Raw genomic sequence first — 8,658 nt, 5'->3', positions numbered from 1 at the left:
AACCATTTTAATATAATTATACATATCTGCCAAATCCAGGAAAAAAAGGTTTATGCATATATATCTTTTTTTTTTTTTCTCATTTAACATCTGCAAGCATAAACGACAATGAATTTCTCGGTTTAAATTCGTCCAGGTCAGAGCAACTGCCCGAAGTCCTGTTTGATTTGAAGGCTACCGCCAGCGTGGCCAGCAGCAAGTGAACTCCAGAGGAGCTTAATGTCCTTGGGTGGTTTTTTTCGGTCTTTTCTCTTTCATTCAAAGACAGTTTGTTGTAAAAAGTTTCAGTGCAGTTCACCTCTGGTGAAAGGCGATCATGTTTTTTTTTGTGTTTTTTTTTCTAATATATTTTTTTTTTTTGTATTTTTAAAAAGATGATAATAGGTAACTCAGTTGCTCTGAATTTCACTTATAATTATAACCTATTTAAATCACAGCAGAACTCCCGCTGGTGCGGAGTTCGTAGTTGCATACAATACAGGAGATCACAGTTTTGAAGTCTAGCACAGATTAAAAACCACAGATGTACCATTTATATAAGACACACACTGATTGTCTCTTAAAAACTACATATTGACTCCTTATGAACATTATTTTTTTTTCTTTAAATAAAGTAGTGCAGCTAGGACAATCAGTCACACAACCCACACAGCCCTGAACCAAGTTCTCTCGGTGCCAACTTGAGCAAGTTGGGCATGAAACAGTTGAATGAGCTCAAGAGAGAAAGAGGGAGGGAGGGAGAGAAAGAGGGAGAAAAAGAGAAAGAGAGAGATGCTGTCCATTCCGAATATTTTAACCAAGGGTTGGCTAACACATTGGAAACCTCTGGGTGAAGGATCTTTCCACGCACACACAAAAAAGAAATAAAAACCTAGACTTTTTTTTTTTTTAAACTGGCCCATAGGTGGAACGATCTCCCACCTCTTCCAAACAAAGAAACCCAACAATTTGCCTAAAACTATAAAGAACACAGATTGGTCTGTCTGTTTTCTGCTCACTAGATGATCTGTCCGTTTAAGGCCTTCCTCCTCCGTTTTCCTCTTTGTTATTCCTTTTCCAGAGCGTCTGAGCAGGAGATGAGTCTGAACGTGGTCACACCAGCACTGTCCCTCTTTTGTTGCTGTTGTCGTCGTCGGTTTTTTGTTCGTTTGTTTGTCCATTTGTCCGTTTTAGTTATTTTCTCTTTAATTTAACCAAGACCTGACTAAAACTGGAGCGTTCGGCCCAGCGTGTTCGTTCTCGTCGCGGTTTCTCGTATGATCACAAAGGTTCCCCGCGGGCCTTCACAAAACCTGGAACTTCCATGAGGATGTCTGGTCTTTATAATCCAAGCAGTCAGCATTGAAGTTTAACTTCCAGGAGGCGGTTTGGTCTTTATAATCCAAGCAATCGGTGGTCGAGTTAAAGCCCAAACTGGAGGCTCCGTAGCCCTGGGTGGAGAGGGAGGCCGGAGACTGGTTGAGGTGGCTGGTGACCGCGTTGGCACCCATGGGACTCAGGGTGGCCCCAGGTCCGGGCAGCTGGTGGTGCATAGGGGTCAAATAAGATCCACAGTCCATCCCTCCGAAATAGGAGGTCGAGCCAGCGTATCCTTGGCTGTAACCTGAGGCCTGGGTGTAGGTCATGGGGTAGGACCTCTGCATGCAGGAGGAAGAGGTGGACAGGGGGTCGGAGAGCGGGGAGATGGACGCCGGGCTCCAGATGGACACGGGGGCGCTGCTGCTGGAAATGGTGGGGACCGAGGTGCTGGAGGGGGGCGTGAACTGCCCGCTGGTCCCGCTCTCCGAGCTCACTTCCCGGGCCGGCGAGTTCTTCTTTTTGGCCGGCCGCACCTTGTTCTGGCCCCCGTTCTGCTGCTGCTGCTGCTGCTGCCGGCACTTGGCCCGGCGGTTTTTGAACCACACCTGGAGACCAGGAGAGAGGGAGGGGAGGATGGAGGGATGGAGAAAAGCCTCACCTTAGGGACACGCAGGTACCCCAGGGCTGAGAGCCGGCGCTGGAGACAGGGCACGGGGAGCGCTCCCCGGCCAGCGGGGCTATGCAACGCTCCCCCTCCCCGAGATCATTAGCAGTAATAATGAGGGGAAACGGGCAAACCAAACTGCTTAATGTGGTCACTTTTGGGGGAAGCAGAGGAGGACACTCCCTTTTTGCAGTTTGCCAGCCGGGGACCCCCAGAAATCACCATTTAAGGCCTGTTGAAGCCTGAGATCCAAAACAATAGAGCAAAGGGGGGGGAACAATTAGGGGAACTGAGGCAGGGGTTTGGGGGGGCAGTTGCAGATGTCTCATTTACCCCTAAACAGGCTCTCTGCTCTCCACCCCCAAACAGGGGTGGCCCCCAACCCACCTCAACCTCTCCTAGCAGGGAGCTGTGGGGAAAAGGCTGGGGTTGAGCATGGGGAGGGGGGTCCTGGTCCCCATGGCCATGCTCTGCAGGGACACAGCCCCAGGCGGCTCTGTGACCAGAGCCATCCTCACAGGGAGGTGGGGGGCATGGGCAGCATAGCAGCTGCCCTACCCCGACTGAAGGGTGTCCTGGATCCATGTCAGGGGCAGCACGGGTCCTCGGGCCCCCCTCCTGCCCCACAGCAGCACCACCAGGGTGGTGTCTGGATTGGCACAGCCCAGCCTCAGCAGAGGGGTCCCAAGGCCTCCCCTCTCCAAAACCCCTCCAAAAGCAAAGGAAGCTTTCCGGTCTTTCACTGGCGTGAAAGGGAACCCCAGCCCTGCACCAAGGATGCGGGGGTGCCTGGGGATGCTTTGTGGCCTCTACATGGGCCTGTGGCCAAAGCAAGGTGCAGAGGATAGGGATGTTGGGGAGACCACCCCAGCCCAGGAAGGCCGAGGGCTCTGCACCAACCCCCCAGAGCTCAGCGAGGAAGGGGAGGCCAGGCTGCAACCCAGAAGGGGCAAATCACCACTCTGACCCCCCCCCCCCCAAACACCCTCACCCATATGTGAGCGTCCCTCAGGGGGCTCGATGGGGCTGGCCCCATCCCCTAAAGCAGCCCCAAAGGGCTGGGGTCTCAGGGAGACTGAAGGTGGCGGGGGGAAGCAGACAGGGCCCCCCCGTTCCTACCTGCACTCTGGACTCGGGCAGGTTGATTTTCAACGCCACCTCCTCCCGCATGAAGATGTCGGGGTAGCGGGTCTTGGCAAAAAGGGCCTCCAGCACGTCCAGCTGCGCCCGGGTGAAGGTGGTGCGCTCCCGCCGCTGCTTTCGGGGGGTGGCTGCGAAAGGAGCCGAGAGCCCTGGCTGTCACTCAGTGTGCTCAGCTCCCGGGGGACCCCCCAGGGACACCCCCCCTGCCCCATCCCCGCCCGCTCTCCCTGGTGACCCGCAGCCAGCCCCCAGCCGCATCCTTGCGGCGATCCCGGTGCCTCCTCCCCAACCCTCCCTGCAAGAGGCTGCCCCCCACCTCCAGCAGCGGGGTGGCCCCTTTTTGCAACCCCATGGAAAGGTTATAAAGGGTAAAAAAAAAATAAAAAATAAAAAATAAAAGTGAAAAGGGAAGGGAGAAAGGGGGACCCCACGGCACCGCGGTCCCCGGCGGCTTCTGCTGGGGGAAATCCGCGGGGCAGAGGGAAAAGGGGGAACCGGGGGGGGAGGGGAGAAAAAACGTGGCTTACCGGGATAACCGACGGACGGGTGCAGCAAATCCATGCCCGAGGTTGTGAGACTCAGGCCATTGACTGCATAAGGTGGTTGCTTAAGATAAGACATCATGCTAAAGTTGTAGCGGGGAGGAGAGTTGGCCGAAATCCGGGCGAGGGGGAGCCGCCCGAGCGCCCTGCCTGCCCCGGGCGGTGCCTGGGGGTGCCGTCGGCCGGGGGGGGCCGCCAGGTGCCTGCGGAGGGGAGAAGGGGGGGGGGGGGTGGTCAGGGAGGTGGCTGCCCCCCGGCTTTTATCCCCGCTGCCTTCCCCCGCCGATCCTCCAGCTCTTAAACCGGCCCCCAGCCGGATTTGGGAGCCGGGAGAGACTGAGCAGATAAACGCATCCCTCCCCAAAAAGGCAGGCAGGGAGGGGAGGGGGGGGGAGCAAGTCCCATCCAGTAATTACTGCCCGAACAAAACCCCCCATGCCTTCAACTGCCCGCATTGTACGGCTGCCCGGGGCATTTGCATAGGATTCCCGGCCGGGCACCAGCTAATTGTCTCAAGCAAAACTTGATTGGGGCCATTCGCAGACACAAAGAACCCCTCGGCTAAATAAATAATGCAGATAACAAAGCCCAAGGGTGAGAAACAAAGAAACAATTCAAGAAACCTATCTCTCCCCTAGTCTCTTGCAAGGACTTTAATTATCCCAGGTTTGGGCAACATTCAAGCCTCCCCCCCTGCCCTTCCCCCCGACGATGCTGCATTTCAGAGCTCAAATGCCCGCTCGGGCAGAGCCAAACTTTTCTGCTCTACCGCCATCAGTCCACGCCTGCAGTAATTTCCACCGGCCATTTGCACCTAATTAGTACTCCGGGTAATTAGATTTGGAGGCAAGTAACAGATTTATTAGGCTTTCAAGAAACTCTTGATGACGGGGCTGGAGCTAAACAAACACCTCGCCGAGCGGCCCGGGGGCGGCCAGCGGCTCCCCCCCGGCTGCGGTCACCCCGGGGGGGCTCCGAAGCGGGACTGGGGGGCCCCCAGCACAAAAAAATACCCGACGGGGGCCACCCCCCGGCTCCTGAAAGGGTTAAGGTTGGTCCCCGTGGAAAAAGTGGATTTAAAATTTTTTTTTTCGCCGAATCTCGCCTTTCCCTCCACGCGCGGGGGCCGTCGGAAAAAAAGGGAGTCGAGCGCAACTTTTTGCCCCAAACCCCGCAAAACTCGGTGTTTTGGTAAAGAGCGGCCAGGGGAGCGGAGCCGCAGCTCCGGGAGGGCTGAGAGATGCCGGGGGGCTCCGGCACCCCCCCCCCCCCCGCACCCCCATCGCCGTCCCCGGCTGTGCCGAGCGGCTCCGCGGGCGCGCATCTTGCGCGGCTCGGCCTCGCTCAACGGGGGCAAGGAGCCGGGCCCCGCTTTTAACACCGTGCCCGGGGAGGGGGGCACGAAGAGGATCCGCTTTGCCGGGGGGGGTCCCCCGCTCCGCACCCTCCCCGGAGCCGCCAGTTTGGTGGCCACCGGTTGCGCGGGCGAGCAAAAGTGGTTTCGGGGCGCGTTTGAAAACGAGCAAACGAACCCCGTAAAATTTAAAACGCTAAAAAAAAATTAAAAAACGAGCGTCCCCCTTCTCCCTCCCCAATTCTCCATCCGCGTAAAGGCGGCGCAGCGCGGCCAGGAGCCGGCCCGGCGCAGCCACCCGCGGAGCCGCTCGTCCGCGGCCGCGCAAGCGGGGAGCAACGGCTCCGCTCCGCAATCTGTCACCTTTCCCCCTCCTCCCCCCTCGCTCCGCAAAAGATCCCGGCTACCAGTTGCTCTGCCCTCGCTCAATAATAATTACCCCGTCCGAGAATTAATTATAATAAATGTTTTCTTGATAAACTAACGAGATAATCCGGGCGGCACACGCTCCCTAATTACGGGCCACCGGCCCCAGCCCCGCTGATGGCCCGGGCTGATTAATGCAAGGCAGCGAGCCGCGGCCGGGAGGGCAGGATGAGGCCCGGGCAGCCACGGCTCCATCCCCGGGCAGGGAGGAGAGGGGGGCGCGGTGCTGAGACAGGACGGGGAATTTCTTTTGCTTTGCCTTTCCCCCTCCCAAGAGCTCGCTTCCACCGCGTTTCTTACATTTATTTTATCCTATTTGTAAATTTTTTTCCCCCAAAGGGAGGATTTGGGGTTGGCGTTTCCCAGCACGGGATTTTTTTATTTTTTTTTTTCCCCCGCTGAGGGGGTGCCGGGGAAGGGCCCCCCCGGCTCCGCGCTTCGCCCCCGGTTCCTGCGCGCAGCTCCGCGGCCCCGGCCCCGCTCCGGAGCGGCCAAACGAAAGGGTCTGCCGGGGGCCGCCGAGCCTTTTGACCCATCTCTGCCTCCCCACCGCCACCCGATCGCCTTCCTAACCGCCTTTGATTTCTTATTTTTATTTATCCTTTTACTGGATTTGCATCTTTTTTTTTTTCTTCCCCTTTTTAAAGGAATAAATAATAACTCTCAACTTCTCGGGGGATCCGAAATCCAAATCAATCTTGGCAGGCGGAGGAGGTTTTGTGCTCTAACGAAACTTGTGCCGGTGCACAAGGACTTTCCCGACTCTTTGTCGGTGCGGTGCGAGCCGGGGGATGGAGCCCGGGGCACGGAGCAAGGGCGCCTTGCGCCCCGGCGCTGCCTTGGGGAAGCGCGTTCCCACGGCCGATGATAACAATAATAATCAAAATAATAAAATCGGGGAGGTGGGAAACACCTCCAGCCCTTCTCCGAGCTGGGTGCAATTCCTGCCGTCCTTTTCCCCCGCCCGAAGCTCCGGCCCAAAACGCGCTGCCCGTTTCTCTCCCCGGCTGCCGCGGGTGCTTGGGCGCAAGGTTGGGGGGGTCCGGGGCGGCAGCCGGGAGGGGGGGAAATTTCCCCCCGGTTATTTCTAATTTTCCAAGTTCACCTCGGTGCCGGGGAATAACGAAAGGCCAAAGGATCAGGCCGGGGAAAATAAAACACCCGAGGAAACCGCGGCGAGGAAACGCTGCCCGCAGAGCAGCGAGCCCGACCTCCGCCTGCCCACGGGAGACGGGAGCCGTGGGAAGCTCCGGACCGTCTCCTCCGCTCCCGGATTCGGCCCCTTTTGCATTTTGCATCATCCCCTGTCTCCGGAGCAGCCTCCCTCCACCCGGCCCGGCCCGGCCCGGCCTCCCCGGAGCATCCCCGCAGCTCTCCCGGGCAGCCTCCCTCTCCCAACGCCGCTGCCCCCTTCACACACTCTTAAAAAAAATAATAAAAATAATAGCAGTAATAATTTTCCCCATCCTCCCGCTGTATTTCGGCAAAATGCCCCCCCCCCCGAGCCTTGCCCCTCCGCTCCCGGGGGGAAGAGGCGAGCGGGTCCGACTTACCTGCGAGCCTCGGGCAGGGTGGGGGGCGAGGGGCGAGCGGTGCCGGCCGGGTCCTCGCCAAATTCAGGGCTCGGGCTGAGCTGGGAGAGAAAGCACAAAGCGGGAGGTTAGAGAGCTCGCCGCATGCACATGCCCACGACATCGGAAGGGGGGGGGGTTGGGGGGGGAGGAAAAAAAAAAATGTTTGAAAAAGAAGAATAAATGGGGGAGAAAGGGGAGGGGACGGTGCGGGAGAGGGATGCGGGGATGCTCGGGGTCTGGGCTCGGTACATACAGAGCTGGCCGGTGCCGGAGCTGGTCAAGTGATTTTATTTTTTATAATAGTGGCGGGGTGCGTTGGAGCTGAGGTCTCTACCTCTCTCGGGGAGCTTTGCTGAGAAAGCGCCTCTCTGGCAACTTTTTGACGCAAACTCTCCAACCAATGGCAGGGAGAGAGTGATTGACACATCTAAGCCAGGGGGAAAATAATAAAAACACACAACAGGGGGAGGAAAAAACAGGCCGCTGCTGTACCGGGGGGACAATCAAGCGAGAAATAACAGCCACCAAAATGACACGAGAATATACATTAAAAGAACCTGCTCGGTTTAAAAATATACATTATGGAGCGCAGCGCGTGAAGTCATTGTCCAAATTAAGGTGATGGACGTTAAGCACGGCTCGCGTTAGCCTATTGCCCGGGGATGGGGAAGAAGGGGGGGGGGACACGATAAAAAGCGGAGGGTTGGGGGGGTAATAATAACAACAAAAGATATTAAAATATATAAGTAAACGTTGCGGGGGGGCGGCGTGGAGCCTCGGCTGAGCAGAGCGGAGCTGGGAGAGGGGAAAGCTGTAGGGGAAACCTGCCCAGGGGTAGGGGGAGTGGGGTAAGGGGGTGCCCCAGCTCCGGCCCCCCCGGGCCCTACCGCACCCACATGTCTATAAGCCTACATTTAAGATATATAGAGATGGCTGGTGGTGCAGGACGAGACTTCTGCAGCAGCGCTGCGTTGCCTTTTGCAAATATGGACGTGGAAACATTTTCGTAGGAATAAACTCGGTGCAGCGGAGGGGGGCTGGGGGGCTCCCCCCTGCCGAGCCGAGCCCAGCCGAGCCTCTCGCAAGCATCCGTCCCTGCCCAACTTCTCCCGGGTAAAAGAAACCCGAAAATGAAGCTTGGGGACAAGGCAGGATCAGGGGAAGCTCGGGGAAGGAGCGGTCAGCCCGGCTCTGTGCGCACTTTCCTCACTTGTGACAGTAAGGGGACAACGCAGCGGCTCCCTCGTTTTAACGGGGTGACCTATGTTAATGAAGTTATAGCAATTAATTCGCCTCTTTGTGGCTCTCTCCGAGCCTGGCTGGCTGTGTGCAATCAAATGTGGTTGTCCTTGGACTTAGCGCAACCACCGACCGCTGCCGGTGCAGCCCGAGCTGGCGCTTTGCAGGAGCAGGTTTGGGATGCTCGGGGTTGGGTTGTTGGGTTTTGGGGTTTTGTTTCTGTATTTATTTTTTTCCTCCCAGAGAGGAGGAGGAGGAGGAAGGAGGGGGGCGAAGGGAAGGAGGGAGGAGAGAGGAGGGGAAATTAAAACAAACAAACAAACCAACAAACAAAAATAACCCCTCGCACAAAAGCAGCCGCAGCCCGGCGGAGCCGCTCCCACACTTTGGACGCTTTTTTTTTTTTTTTTTCCTTTT

At 57.0% G+C, this 8,658-nt stretch overlaps 1 protein-coding gene across 4 annotated transcripts; it reads right to left on the bottom strand.

Moving 5' to 3' along the window:
* Nucleotides 1-920: 920 nt before the first annotated feature.
* Nucleotides 921-7,392, bottom strand: OTX2 (orthodenticle homeobox 2). 4 transcript variants are annotated; one of them, XM_066998514.1, is made up of 5 exons: nt 7,256-7,392; nt 6,982-7,061; nt 3,634-3,851; nt 3,083-3,255; nt 921-1,904 (listed from the first exon to the last, which is right to left on the bottom strand). In XM_066998514.1, the coding sequence occupies exons 3-5, from the start codon at nt 3,728-3,730 to the stop codon at nt 1,284-1,286; spliced, it is 891 nt and encodes a 296-aa protein (XP_066854615.1). In that variant the 5' UTR covers nt 3,731-3,851; nt 6,982-7,061; nt 7,256-7,392; the 3' UTR covers nt 921-1,283. The 4 variants fall into 4 exon arrangements, with proteins under 4 accessions (XP_066854615.1, XP_066854617.1, XP_066854616.1 ...); XM_066998516.1 differs by having other exon boundaries at nt 3,083-3,234; XM_066998515.1 differs by lacking the exons at nt 6,982-7,061; nt 7,256-7,392 and adding an exon at nt 4,418-4,491.
* Between the last annotated feature and the right edge of the window lie 1,266 nt (nt 7,393-8,658).

The sequence above is a fragment of the Anser cygnoides genome, chromosome 5, assembly GCF_040182565.1.
Source record: "Anser cygnoides isolate HZ-2024a breed goose chromosome 5, Taihu_goose_T2T_genome, whole genome shotgun sequence".
Lineage (NCBI taxonomy): Eukaryota > Metazoa > Chordata > Aves > Anseriformes > Anatidae > Anser > Anser cygnoides.
Note: the sequence above shows the minus strand (reverse complement) of the source record. Positions and strands in the feature narration are given on the sequence as shown.